The 15,540-nt window shown below is 42.8% G+C and overlaps 1 protein-coding gene across 1 annotated transcript in view; it reads left to right on the top strand.

Moving 5' to 3' along the window:
• The first annotated feature begins 10,169 nt into the window (after positions 1-10,169).
• The window catches only part of cdk6 (cyclin-dependent kinase 6), a 35,468-nt gene continuing 30,097 nt past the window's right edge, over positions 10,170-15,540 (top strand). Inside the window, exons 1-2 of the mRNA XM_048229517.1 lie at positions 10,170-10,608; positions 11,366-11,701. Of these exons, the coding sequence (XP_048085474.1) occupies positions 11,478-11,701 (224 nt within the window). The 5' untranslated portion in view covers positions 10,170-10,608; positions 11,366-11,477. The remainder of the gene's footprint in view (positions 10,609-11,365; positions 11,702-15,540) is intronic.

Raw genomic sequence — 15,540 nt, 5'->3', positions numbered from 1 at the left:
TGGGCACACCAGCAAGTCTGCCAAAAGGACAGTCACACATTCAGGTTGATATCTATCCATGACAAGTCACGGTTCTAGATTATATTCATCGTTAATTCATCGCACACAGACCTCTTGGAGAGAATAGGATCTTTGCAACATCCAGCCCAAAGAGAAAAGAGAGAGAGAGAGAGAGAGAGAGAGGAGAAAGAGAGAGAGAGAGAGAGAGAGAGAGAGAGAGAGAGAGAGAGACTAGGTGGAGTAGAGGGCAGCACACCATATTTTGTCTGTGAGCAATTTGTTGATGTCAGCTCCGCTTGGCCCACGGCACCCCTCCCTGCTGTGATAGACGGCGGATCGACACAGTGTGGAGACGGGCCAGTGAGGGCCTGCATGTGTGGAAGAAGCCATAAGGGCCCCCGCCGCGTGTTGCCCACAGTGTGTTGCTACGGTGCTTGTTGACACAACCGAGCCCCCGCGTGTTGCTTCAGGGCTGTACCTCCTCCAGCTCTGCCTCCCGACGTGCCTGCCCTGCATCCATATCAAAACAGCCTCGTGCGTCGTGTGTTGTGTGTTTGTTCTGTACGCCCACCTGGTTTACCTGTTGCCTGTTGTGGGGCTATGTCAATAAAAGGTGAGGCAAAAGAAGTGGCAGCTCAACTAGACCAGTAACTGACGCTCAAGCTCAGTTGCTAGCCAAACTACAAGTAAACAAGGAATGTAAATGTCAAAAATTTAAATGTCAGCATACCTTTCCCGGAATACCCACCCTTGCCTTGAACTGGATTAAACTAAAGCTTTGCACACAGCAATGACCTGGATCACATGTGTCTTAAAACCATTGATGTGTGGAACAGGCTACAGTATATTTACATTGATATTTATTCATTCAACAGACACTTTTATCCAAAGCAATTTACAACAATGAGGAATAACATTCAAGCTACATTGCGGACGAGACGTAATAGTGAAGACGACATTGTTTGTCTATGTGAATGATGGCAGAGTTCTCCAGTCCTCCAAACAGGATCTGGGGCATGGCCACATAGGAACCGATTGTTAGCCCCAGAGATGAGGTCATGTTCCAGAGGTGTGACAGAGAACAGCTCCTCAGCCCTGGCCGGCTGGTGAATATTTCTCTCCGTTTGGCGATAATAAACAATTTTTGCTACGGCAAGTGCATTTGGATGACTGGGACATATTTCAGTGCTTCAGACACGCACATGCGCGTGCACACAGACACACACACACACACACACACACACACACACACACACACACACACACACACACACACTCATGCTCAGTCATGCTTACCCCACCAACACCCCACTGCCACACACACGGTAAGACTAAGCACACCCCCACACACACACACACACCCACATGAGGGAACACACACAGGCTCCCACACAGAGAACACACAAATATGCACATGCACACACCCATACACACACTCTCTCTCTCACACACACACATATACACAAAAAACACACACACACCCACGCACTTGCACATGCACACGCACACACACACACACACACACACACTCACACCCTCAAACCGTCTCCCTGTGAGTCCTGGTGCTCCCTCACGTGGCACCACCCTGTCTCCTCCCCTATAGGCCGGCCCGACTGAAAGACACAGTGTGTGTGTGTGTGTGTGTGTGTGTGTGTGTGTGTGTGTGTGTGTGTGTGTGTGTGTGTGTGTGTGTGTTTCTGAAAAGACACAGGGGGGAGACCAGGCCAAGTTTTAACTCAGATGATGTAATCTAAAGGAACGTTTTTTTTCTCTGCTAACCCCCTCCATACACACACACACACACACACACACCCTCTCCAAAATATGAACCACACTATACAGACTCCTGCATTAGCCTCCAGACTCTGTGAGCTAGATGTCTTTTGGCTCTGAACCGTTCATCTGTCACCAGACTGTTTAAGTTATAAGAAAAGCCAGATGAGATTTCTTTTGTCTCCGCAGACATACAGCCGCGCAGATGCACTTTATAGACATATACAGTTAGCAGACGCATACACAGACGCATGCTTTGAGCTGTCAGTCGCTTTCGCTGTCTGACTGCCAAAAAAGGTGTGCAGAATCCGTGAGACTATCCCAGCATCCGACGAATACATGTACTGTAGCCATGTGTTGGGATGTGTGCATGAGGGCCTGAGGCCGTCCTTTGATTCGAGTCCAGGTGCATGTAGTTGAGTTGAAATGATGGAGGAAGACAGTCATACTGAGATCCTCACTGAAACCATGTGTACAGTAACTTCTTGGCTTGAATGAAACTCTCGGAATGAATGGGTCTCGGAGCATAAGCTAAAAGTGAAACCGTCGGGAAACTTAAAACAAAGTGCAATTTCCATACTTGTAAAGATAGAGCGGCATCTCGATTCGTTTAGTACTAATATAATTCAAGTTACCTGTGGGCGTTTATGACTGTTATATCTAGCCATAGATAGCTGATATGAGCTTTCTTTTCAGGGTTTAGCTATGGGGCCTCATCAAAGGAAGAACTGTGGGTAAGAGTGAAAGTGACTTTCTTGGTTGCCATATAATAAAAAAACAAAATACAAATTCCAAAACTTGCATAAGGAAAATATAAAGCTCTTTGTTGATCCATTTTATGAACCTTTTTGGTGATTCGTATATGACCTTCAAATGATTATATGGACATTTGTACGGATAAGATAAGCATACACAAAAGGCAAACTTGGAGAAGCAATAAAGTGAAAAGCAACTTTTTTTCCCTTTTTCTCTCAGTCTCTCCCTTCAGCATTATTAACAGTGATTAGTGATGTGGGGGCAGCCGGTGGGGTAATTAATGATGCTTTTACCCCCCCTGCTCCCTCCCTGCCACCCCCCCCCCCCCCCCTCCCCCTGGTCCCCTTCCACCACCCGCATGGAGAGTGGTTCATTTGAACATGAATGCGTGGAGCAGCTGCCACTTAACGTGCACAAATGGGAGACGTGGCCGCGCACGCAGAGAGAGAGAAAGAGAGAGAGAGAGAGAGAGAGAGAGAGAGAGAGAGAGAGAGAGAGGGCTGAGCCACCGGGGGCGGTCAGGGGGCCGGATAAGCGTCAGACAGCTGGAGCTGGACAATGTGCTCTCAGTTATTCATTAATGCTGTTAATGAACGCATCGGGCACCGGCAGGGCGGCCTGGACAGTTTGGGGACTTTCCATGGGCCCAGCAACAACAACAGAAGCAGCCGCGCTGCAAGGCAGCAGGAGCAGCGAGGCAGCGTGTAGTGGGCAGTGGGGTCCAGTCCTAGCCAGAGAGGTCCTGACCCCTGGGTGGCTCTCCCTTTGCTGATAGCCCCTCAGCACAGATGAGAAGAAATGGGGGGAGGGAGAGAGAAAGAGAAAGAGAGGGAGGGAGAGAGAGAAGGAAGGAGACTGGGGCTTGGTGTTAGGGAGAGAGAGAGAGAGAGAGAGAGAGAGAGAGGAGGAGGAGAAGGAGGAGAAGGAGGAGGAGGAGGGAGGGGGAAGTGGCCTGGAACAGCCTTTTAAACAGTGACAGTTACGGGGAGCCAACTGAAAATTTCATAAATTTGATACATTAATCCTCTTCGACTGGATACAGGAAACGCTTATTTTAATGCCCCATATGGTGCCACACAGGGTTTTAACATATCTTTGCCAAGACTGGGAAAGTAGGAGGAGGATATAGCTCTAATTAAAAGAAAATTCATTTATTTTTCTAGATCAGACCCCCTTAATTCACTATGTCATCAATTGAAGAATCCACACAAAGTTTCCATCAAGACATCCTTCATTAATGAAAACTGATTTTAAATTGTGAAACCTTTATATTATTCTTTTTCATTATTCACTTTTAGTAAGGGGACAAATGACGACTCAGCAGTCAAGAGGAGGAGTATAGACTAGTCTCTTAGTCATCAGTCATCAGAGAGACATGTCATTTATGTCACTGAACATATGACCTTGTGTGTGTGAGAGAAAGAGAGTGTATGTGTGTGTGTGTGTGTGTGTATGTGTGTCTGTGTATGGGTGTGTCTGTGTGTGTGTGTCTGTGTGTGTTGAGAGTGAGTATGTTCAAGTCACACAGTGAGTGTGAGTGAGTGTGTGCTGGAGTCACCATCTGCAGAGGTGGCAGGTGTTCCTCCTTTCTTCAAAGAGCAGGTTTTTTATGTCCCTCCTCAAGTTAGTTGCTCGGTTTCCATGGAAATGCCCAACAGAAAGAGTCTTGTCTTAGGGGGCCTGCACTGGGGGAGGCTTTACTCTCTGCCTGTGCTGAGGACTAGAGCAAGGGAAGAAAGAGAGAGAGAGAGAGAGAGAGAGATAGAGAGACAGCCTTGACTGAAAACAACCTAGCATTGTCTGCTAGTTTGATGTTCAGTTTAAATGCAGACGTTCTCAGCGGATGTGGACTAAAGCCCTGACACACAGACCCTCTTGTGCTGATGGACTCCACCAAGTTCGATGGCCTGAAGTCTGCTCGATCACTGCTGTCTGGCAATACCTTTACATTGTATATTATCTTTACAATGTAAAGGTAATCACTGAGAATGAATAAATAAATAAACAAGCCCCCCGCCTCTCTCTTCAGTCTGCAACAATTAGGTTGAGTGCAAAAAGCACACTCTGGGGGCGACAATGGCTCTAAGTCCTCGTTGAGAGGCGTTATTCCTGTTTGACTTGAGTTTATTTGGATTGCCGGCGTCGCCATTGTTCCTTGATTACCTAGGCTATAAGCTCTCACTGGAGTGAAGCAACATTCCGCGAGATAGAGAGAGAGAGAGAGAGGAAAGGAGAGAGAGAGAGGGGGAAGGAGAGAGAGAGTGACAGGAAAGGCACACCCATGTGTGGAGACAAAAGGGCAGTGCTTTGTTGCCAGCGCTGCGGGTCTACAGGTGTGAAAGGGGATCTGAGGAGCCGCCGCCACCACTGGAGGCCACCGCTCCCTCAATCTGGGGCTGCGGAGGGGGTCGCCTGACCTGGGATGCAATCTGGTCCGATGAGGAGAGGGGAGAGGTGGGGGTCGGGTGGAGGGGTGAAAGAGGTAGCAGGCCAGTCACCTGGCCCCTCTCGTCTCTGCGCCGCTGGGAGAGTTTAGGTGTCTTTTCCCTCCGGGGATGGGACGAGGGGGTACGGGAGGCATCGGCCATCACCATCTGTCGCATCGCGTTCTCAAGTGTCCTCTCGGCCGTCTGTGCTCTTCTTGCCAGCGTGGGGAATGGAGGAGGTGGTGGCGTTGGTGTTAGCGGCGGTGGTTGGGGTGGGGGGTTGGAGAGTGACACTGTATCGCCTGACCTTTTCTCTCTCCGCACGTCCACGGAGGGCTGACACCTAATCAGCTCGGGCAGGTCTGCAGATGAGCCGACATGTGGCCGAGAGGACACCAGGGAACCTGCGGTCAGGGATCGAGTGTCACGGGGGGAGCGGAGTGGCCGCCGCCACCGCCTGATGGCTTTTGCACATTAAAGGGCTACAGTCATTTGTAACCTCCCCATTCAGGACTGGACGAGACCAGAGAAAGGGGGAGGAGGAGTGGCTGGCTGGCTGGTCTGCCCTGTTATCTTACCGTCCAGGGCAAATGGTTTGCTCACTGATATCACTTTATCCGCTTGGCAGACGCGGAGTGATGCAGCACAGCTTTTATCAAGGCACAATTGGACGCATGGCCTTTTCATATCCATCTGTCTGCTCGGGGCTTATCAAAAACTGCCATTTCACCTCAGTCAGTGTAATTTCAGCCCAGAGGGCAAGGGGAACCACAGCACAGCTGAGAGGGGGACCTCACAAACAAGCCTATCTCTCCAATTATTACAGCAGTCGACTTTTACTCATTGTGAGGGCATGCTGATTACTTACATGTTTCTGTGGAAAGTCTCAGAGGGCAGACTAGTGTTTTTGAGTGTTTTAAATACTTCAATAAGGTGATAATTAACCTAACCACAAACAATTCCCTTACATCTTTAACCAAGACCAAAACACAAAGACACAGGACTGAGCACAAGAAAGCTGTTTGCTCTCTTTTTAATTGTCTTCCTTTGCCAAGTTTATATGTTGTCTGAGTGGCAATCACCATGCCTGTTGTAGGACATTTGGAGGGCTGACACCTAATTTGCTCTAACATTATCAATAGAAGTTCAAATAACACTCGTATTCTATTTTCAACTGTTGATAAGTTAACAAATCCCCCCTCACAATTAGCGCCTGAACTTCTCTCAACTAATAAATGCAATGAGTTTTCATCTTTTTTTAAAGGTAAAATTGACAAAATCAGACTCAACGTATCTGCTCAATTACAAATTCAACAACCTGAACTTCCAGCAACAAACAGAGGGAAACTAAACTTGATGTCAGAGTTCAGCTTGATAGACTACGAAACACTTGAAAAAACGGTACAGAATCTCAGCCCTTCCACATGTGTCTTAGACACTCTGCCTACCAATTTCTTCAAAACTGTTTTTCACCTCATAGCGGCGGATGTCCTTCAAATTGTAAATGTATCATTGCTGTCTGGCACTTTTCCTAAGTCACTGAAAACAGCTGTTGTAAAGCCACTTCTCAAGAAGAATAACCTGGATGCCTCCATGCTAAACAATTACAGGCCCATATCCAATCTACCTTTTATTGGTAAAATTATTGAAAAAGTAGTCTTTAATCAATTAACCACCTTCCTAACATCAAATGGGTATTTTGATTACTTTCAGTCTGGTTTTCGGGCAAATCACAGCACTGAAACAGCTCTCATTAAAGTTTCCAATGACATACCTCAACACAGATTCAGGTAAAACATCAGTCCTAGTGCTACTGGACCTTAGTGCAGCATTTGACACTGTTGATCACAATATTTTACTACACAGACTAGAACACTGGGTTGGATTTACAGGCATAGTTATCAGCTGGCTAAAATCATAACTACAAGAAAGGAGCTTCTTTGTTGCCATCGAAACTGTACCTCAACACCAACGTCCTTGACCTGTGGTGTTCCCCAGGGGTCGATCTTGGGGCCACTATTATTCAACCTCTATATGCTCCCACTTGGACAAATCATTCAAAATAATTTGATTTCATATCATAGCTATGCAGATGACACACAAATTTACTTAGCTCTATCACCAAACAACTATGGTCCTCTTGAATCTATGTGTCAGTGTATAGAACAAATCAACACCTGGATGTCTCAAAATTTTCTTCAGCTGAACAAAGAAAAAACTGAAGTAATTATATTTGGTAAAATGAGGAAAGACTTAGGGTTGCCACTCTCCTTGACACAAAAGGGTTGAAGGCAAAGGATACTGTTAAAACCTTGGTGTATTAATTGACAGTGATCTAAATTTCAACAGCCACATGAAAGCGATAACTAAATCAGCTTTTACCACCTCAAAAATATTGTCAAACTCAGAGGGCTGATGTCAAAACATGACTTAGAAAAACTCATTCATGCATTTATCTCCAGCAGGGTTGATTACTGCAATGGACTGTTCACAGGCCTTCCTAAAAAGACTATTAAACAGCTTCAGGTGATACAAAATGCAGCAGCTAGGACTCTAACAAAAACTAAAACAACTGACCACATTACTCCAATTCTTAAGTCCTTGCACTGGCTTCCAGTAAGTCACAGAATTGACTTTAAAGCACTATTGCTTGTTTATAAATCAGCAAATGGAGCAGGACCTAAATACTTGTCAGACATGCTTCAGCAGTACACACCTTCTCGTCCTCTCAGGTCCCAGGTGAAAAACCTGCTAGTAAAACCTACAGTTAGAACTAAACATGGTGAAGCAGCTTTTAGCTGCTATGCTGCCTCAGCTGTGGAACCAACTTTCGGATGACATTAAAAAGGCCCCAACTGTAGCCAGTTTTAAATCTAGACTTAAGACCAAACTGTTCTCAGACGCTTTCTGCTAACTGTGCCGAGTTACAAATTCTGAATCTGCCTCGATAATTATTCTACTTTGTCTTTTATTACTTTTTTTACTACTTTTGTTTTTGTTTTTGCTTACTAATTATTCTTTATTTTTAAATGATTTTACCTTGTGTTTTATGTTTTCTTTTTATTATGATCTTTACCTTTTAACTATTCTTTGACTATATTGCCCTTCTATGCTTTTATTTGTTATTATCGTTTGGTTTTGTTTATGTAAAGCACATTGAATGACCTCTGTGTATGAAATGTGCTATATAAATAAACTTGACTTGACTTGACTTGACTTGACATTTCGTAACTGATAAAGGATATCATTACATATCTGCGATTACAGGATTATCAAAGATTCTCTGATCGACGTGTCATGTGTATCTTATCAAGGACTATTTCTCACGTGTCTCCTATAACCCTTTCATGATTTTAGTCAAGCACGTCATCCTGTCTGTCATCAATACACAATACTTTAGCATCTCTTGGAATGACATGTCACCTCTAGTCTGAGTGTGTGTGTGTGTGTGTGCGTGCGCTTGTGTGTGGTGTTGGGGGGAGTGCATACTTCGCACCAAACTGATTTTAATTGGGTTGTTTTCTGGAATCCTCCAAGTATGCATACTAATGTAGTCAGCCTGGCTAATGGCTATCAGCGCTCATTTGAAGCGAACAATAATGATGTGTAAAGGAAGAAGGTTACAGTTATTGGCCGGGAGTACATTGTCTATGGTCCATGCTTTGTGATGCTAATGTTGAATTTTAGGGTTGGTGAGAAGGGGGGGGGGGGGGGGGGGCTACAGGGACGGGGACTGTATTGCCACACAAACTTCAAAACTCATTTCTGTTTTGGTCACCCCCCACCCCTCTTTCTATACAGTTCTCACTGGTAGCAGCTCTGCGGCGTTTCTATGCACCTCTGGACCATAAAATTATATTTATGCAAAGCGCTTTGCGATGGCCCCCTCCAAGACAATTTTGTTTAGGAAGCATCAATTGAAATATTCTTATCCTAATGTTCTGCCCTCTCTTTCACACAGCTCCTCTACATAAAGCTATGGTAATGGGGCATGAAGACATGGCTCTAATGGATGTCTTATGAAGATAATCTGAAGGCAAGCCTTGTCATGTTTCTGACAAAAGTTCTGAACCATGCCCATAAAGAGGTGTGGAGGAATAAAGAGCTGTCCACAGACCAAGGTTTTCACAGAAACCTTTTTATACGTTTTTTTTTACTATAAAAAAATTACTTTGTTTTTTGGTATAACATTTTTTTATTTTAATTTTAAATTGAATAGATTTTAATATCTACAGTTAGACAACATATTATTTTCCAGATAACTCTGTGACTGTCATATTCAGTCTACATCTAATCTAAACAAAATAAACATTTATAGAAAAGCATTACATGAAAAGGAAATAAAGAAAGCAGAAGTTATTGTGTCTATGGTAAAATGATGGCACTAGATAAAACAATACAGTAATATAACAATAATAAACAACAATAAAGCAATAAAAAGAGAGATTAAAATGATATTTTAATGGATAATTCAATAGATTTTCTGTTTAATTTGTGTTATTAGCTATTTCAATTCAGCATCACTATATGTACATTAAATTTGATGATTTAATCAAAAATACATCTCTATTACAAACCCATATGTGAAAAAAACACTTTGTTCTGAATTTGTCACTTAAGACACATTTCAATATTTCATATTTAAGGATCTGTGCATATTTTTGACACATTCCACACTCTCAATTAAAAATCATACAGTCATTACAGTCACAGGTCATTACAAACCTTAATGTGGTTCAATACATATTGTTTTCAGTTAATTTTACAAACATTTGTACAAAATGTAATTTAGTCGACAATGTGTATTGAAAATACATACTTGCGCCATTTGTCTACTATTGATCCAATTAAGGTGTTTTATCTAGAAGCAGACAGCATAAAATTATATATCTAACATTAAATCATTGACAGTCGAGACTTGAACCTGGCCTTCAGGTATACATTTGACAGTCGCCTCTCCCAACATCGCATGGTTAACAAACTCCTTCCAATGCTCATAAGTCGGCTGTGGGTATCCAGTAAACTTTTCTGCACTCAAAACTTTTTTGAAAGCTGTGACGATCCTGTTTTTGACACTTAAACAAAACAAAAAAAACTATGAATGGTAAAGAACCAAGAGGCAGCACAAGCAAAAGGAGGCGGTTTAGCCTTTGTAGTCAGTGAGGAATGCGGAAATGTTCCTGCCCTGTGTCAAACCTCTCTGAAGGGGGTCAAGGCACATTGAGCCAGCGTGGGAAAGCGTAGAGAAGACGGAGCTCACAGACAAGCATTGCATATTCTGGGATTGATGGGAAAACCATAATGGGGGGAGCAGAGACACAGTAACGCGAAGAATATATTCAGCTTCATACAGTGATCCCTAGGAAAAAAGCAACAAAAAAAACGCACTGCATAAGCTGCGCACACTGATTTGGGCGAGGAAAACGCACCCCCCTCCCTCTCTCTCTTGGTAGTTGATCTATTTGAGTTGCAGTGGTGGTACCGCTGGAGGATGGGGGCTCGTGCGTGCACCATGTCTCTACCTGTGTGGCCCTGAAGACGGACAGTGAGAGATCTGTGCCGTGTTTGCAAACATCGGCTTGCGAAGACACCGGTTCCTCATCGCCTGTTTCAGAAGAACAAGTCACAGCAGAATTTTAAGTAAATAAAAAAGGTAAAGTTTATTTGTGCTCGGGTGAATTGCAGAGCCTTTGTTGCATTATATGCACGTGCATGTTCCTTAGAATAACTTTGGTGAACTGGGATTTTTGTATGGAAGTTTGTCTTTAGAGGTTTAATTGTAGGGTAAGCCCTACTTTGGGGAAAGTTGTACCAAATAGTTTTATTTATCAGTATTGCACATATTAACATGCATTTTGTAATGACACATGCTGTATACTCCTTTACCACACATGTGGTTTCAACTGACAATTTACTGATATGAAAAGTTTACACAATGAAATCACTAGACAGCCACGTGCTCAGGACTGTATTTAACCAAACAAGAGACTTTATTGCAATGAACGCACCGGAGCTATAGTGTTAACCAACAGACTTATGTTATAAAGTTCACTGATGTCGAATTTATTTCTTGATTTAATATTTTGAAAGTTTTTGTTTACAATATGCTTTCATGCATAATACACGCTATGTTTGATATTCGGCAAATGTCTAGGTTTATCTAGTCATTATTTGGACATGAATAGATATTTATATTTTGCCATGTGACTCCAGATGTTTTATGGGGAAACAGGACATGACTTGACATGGGTAATTGTTTAAAAAGTGGGAGTGGAAGAGAGCAAACTCGAGGTTAGCAGTGTCCAGAGAGGGTAAACAATCGTTTAAAGTCCGCCTGTTGTGTGCCTATTTGTGATAAATCCGGTTATATTTGTGTTTACCTCCGCTTCCTTTGTGCTTGCTTCACACAGACTGTAGCCTACACGTGCCAGAGCCGTTTTCCCAATGATGCCCCTGTAAAGAATCTTCGTCGGGATTCCCCGCAGCAGGCTGCATTGAACTGAGGAGCAATACGTTTTTAAGATGGACAAAGAAATAGTCGGTCAGTCCTATGAGCCTGTTGCCGAGATAGGTGAAGGTGCTTATGGAAAGGTGTACAAGGCTCGGGATTTGAATAATGGGGGTCGCTTTGTCGCCTTAAAACGAGTGCGGGTACAAACAGAGGAGGAAGGGATGCCTCTCTCCACCATTCGCGAGGTGGCAGTGCTGAGGCAACTGGAATCCTTTGAGCACCCCAACGTTGTCAGGTAAGGTGGGGGTGCCCTGATAATGTGTGTGGGGGATATTTCATGGTATCGTAGTTTGCATATTACTGTGGCTGCAGTTTTTGGATATGAGTGGATCCTTCAATTGTGCTTTCCCCAGACTGATTTATGTATTTCCTGTACTGGTTTAGCCTCAGTTGAACTCATATCAGAGGGGATGTTACAAAATCATGGAGCATGCATCTCTTACCATCAAACATTTTGATTGGTACAGTCATACTCGTATGTTGTGTTGCATTATACTGTATTCATATGATATGTTAGACTAAGCCATTATAGTGACACGTCATTGCCTTGCCATGCACCACCATGCCATATCCTAGATGTTGTGAGCATGAGGGGGTGGTTTGATTCCCCCAATAGTAGATATTTTACTGGGGGTGGGGATCCTTTTTGGTTAAGTGGAGACCTTTCTGGGTCTTTTCTTATTTGGAGTAGAATTAATGACCCCCTCATGGTGAGGTCCAACCTGGAATTGTTTTAGGGCTGTCCTTCAAAAGCCCAGCAGCCAATGAACTTTTCATCTGCAGCTAAGTAGTTCCCAAGTGCTTCCTATAGAGTGTAGATGTATGGATGGATACATATATAGATAGATAGATAGATAGATAGATAGATACTTTATTGATCCCCAAGGGGAAATTCAAGATCAGAGATCAGGACCAAAACTTTAACATTACAAAATGAGTCCTGATGACAGATGAGTCCTGGCAACTCCACTGCATGGTCCTCTCCATTACAGGTGGAAGCTCTGTCTTGCCATTATGCTCCATTGTAGAGCTGCTTCAGAATAATTTTTTTAATGGGTTCAAATCAGCACGACTGACCTGTTGCTCATCCATGGACAGTGGGAAGCTGCAGATTCTGAAGGACAAGTGATAGCACTTTCATTCAGCCTGTGCTAAGAGTGCGTCATACAGTGACCCCGCTCAAGGTCCAACCTTGCCGTTGGACGTAAATGGGAGATGGAGGGCAGTTGAAAAGTGTCTGATTATACACATAATATTTATTTGCCAGCCAATGTCAACTTGGGACAAGAGCTTTGACCAATTGGCTTCCATGTAAATGTGGTCTGCAGTTCAAGCATAACCTAGCCTTGGTAGGTTCCCACTTTTACTTGTATGATTTATTTGTACATAAGCATAAAACTAAAATTAAAGATAATTTTGTGCACACATGGGCTTGAGATTCTTAAGAAATGCATTTTTAGACTTCTTAGGTTTTTTTTCAGTTCTTTTTTCAGTAATTTTTTCAACATGTTCTACTGTTTTACTGACCTGATGTACACTTATGCAGGAATGGACAGATGTCACAAGCGAAAATTGGGTCAGAAGGATTTTTTTAATTGTGTGAGATTCAATTGTTTTGTGACTAGCAACCTATGTCCATCCTCTGTCCAATAAAGTTCTATTTACAGAACACACATATAATAAGCCTGTAATGGAGGCCTAGGCTGTAGGTTCACAAAAGAATGACAATGTCTTCAAATCAGTTGGATATGTAGGGAATGAAACTCAACATGAATAGATAATGTATAAACCCCTTCAGCCATAGTGTAAACCACCATCCATTGGCAGATAGACATCATATTTTTGCATGCTTATTGCAAATCATAATTCTGTTAGGCTTATGCTGCCAAGTTATAGCTTGTAGCTAAACAAGATTTTTAGTGATGGCAATACGGAAATAGATAGATCCTATAGATTGTTTATCTCTTAACCAAAACATGGTTAGGGTGAACAGAACTTGGTGAGGTGAATTAGCCTATACTTACACAAAGATTGCTAGTAAGTATTGTCATGTTATACCAAACAAACCCAGAGAAGGCTTTGACCGCTGATGTTTCTGATAGACTATGCTAATCTCATGCAAATAGAACAAATGGACTGATGAGTTTTAGGTTTTCCATGAGCTGTATCAACCAGCAAGTTTGCAACTTCATCTGATTTTCCTAGATTTTCCACAGCAAAAACTGAGGGAGCAAAAATTTAATCTGAACCAAGCCCCCCACCCCCCCAACCCCACCCCGACGCCAGCCCTGGTGTTACCAAAGAAGGAAGTTGTAATCTACACTAAATGGAGGCTCTGTTCCCTAATGCTAACCAGCATGGAGGCCCACTGATCCTTAAGTGCTGTGCGTTTTGGGCTGGCCTAATGTTACTACAGACAACCCTTGGATGTTTCTAATGAGAACATTATTCATTCCATATGGTTTATGGAGGCTCCATTGTACAGAAACAATTTGGTTCCTTGGAGTTCTTTTCTCCTTTTTTTAACCCCATGTTTTCAAGTGGTAGCTCCTTCCATGATGTCATAGCTAGTAATGAGGATTGACCATGAAAGCGTCTTTCTGTAGACCAGGGGATTTAGCCCCTGGTTTGTGTGACCAAGCATATTGAACCTGAACTGAGATCCACATTTTTTCTCAACACAGCCAAGATGATTTGTCATTCGAAACCCATTTCACATGGAGCAGGATTAGATATCTTTTGCAAATCCACCCAATGCCTCCCATGTATATGACTTCTCTGACTGAATGTATGCTTAGGCTTATATGTAAAATCTCACTGTCATTTATTACATGTGTATTAACGCTCACACAGTATTTACTGGTCATGTTGTACACTATGCATTACACATATCCAAGAATTGGTCACCAAGATCATTCAGAATACCATTTTTTTTGTATTTATCATTTCATTGGTAATGATGTTAGGGTGAATGCAATTGCTAGATTTTACTATTTATAGGTAGAGATGAATTACATGGACTCTAAAAATGACTTGAGATACAAGTTTCCTTTTATCTGATGGATTGGTGCGAGATACAACTTCACCCATGGTCACCATCACATACCCTACATAGGTTGCTATGAAACATTGCGTGTTACCATGGTTTGACAAAGAGAATTTCCTGGTTCTCAGTCTGAAAAGGAGGTTTTAAATAGCTTTTACCCAAAAGACTCCACTCTCTCAGTCCATGTATTATTATGAATTAGTTCATGGTGACCATGTTCTCTTGCACAGGTGCAAACATCAAAAAAACCCACCTGGAGAAATATAATGCACACTGCACAGAAGAGCATACCAGTTCAAAACCTCATGTCATTAGCATATTGGATTAGCAAAGACATTCATACCATTCCATTGTCTGTACTCAGAACATTCATTAGGATTAGTGAAAACAGAGAACACCTTTCTTTAACAATGTTCATTGTTGGACGTGGAGCAAATCAGTTCATGCTTGAAACATTAGGCCAAACCCGGTAGCATGCACACTGACTCAGACTCTGTACTGCTGTGGGCTAAAGCTTTTGGGGTTGTTAAAAACTGTTGCATTCCTCACATACTCTGCAAAGGTGTAAGTTAACTGGGATATGAAGGGGGGAGAGATGTCCTGTAGCCAAGATGATGATCAGTCACGGGGGCTGAAGCCGCCTTGACTGGTTGGCTCTTTTCATTTTGCCAACAAAGCCTCAGTATTTGAAGCATAGCGGACATTCTTTCAAACCATCAGCACAAACTAGTCTGGACAGTGACCTGACACAACCAAAGAGCCTTTTTTTTTGTACAGTGAAAGTGGATTATCAAAATCAAATGATTATTGAAATGAAGGCAGGCCGCAGAGAAGTGATGTCCTGGCATGATATGAAGTGCTCTTTTCAATCACAATTTGATCATTTGGTGAAGACCATCTTACATAATTCTTTTTAGAAACAGCAGGACCTAAAGCAAACCATCATTATGTGTTTTTCTACAGAGCAATTTTATCATTATATATTTTTTAAATGTTACATTTGCATTTGTTGATGATTCTTTTCTATG

This window comes from Alosa alosa, chromosome 20 (assembly GCF_017589495.1).
Source record: "Alosa alosa isolate M-15738 ecotype Scorff River chromosome 20, AALO_Geno_1.1, whole genome shotgun sequence".
NCBI lineage: Eukaryota > Metazoa > Chordata > Actinopteri > Clupeiformes > Clupeidae > Alosa > Alosa alosa.
The sequence above is the reverse complement of the archived record's forward strand: the minus strand, read 5'-3'. Positions and strand labels throughout refer to the sequence as shown.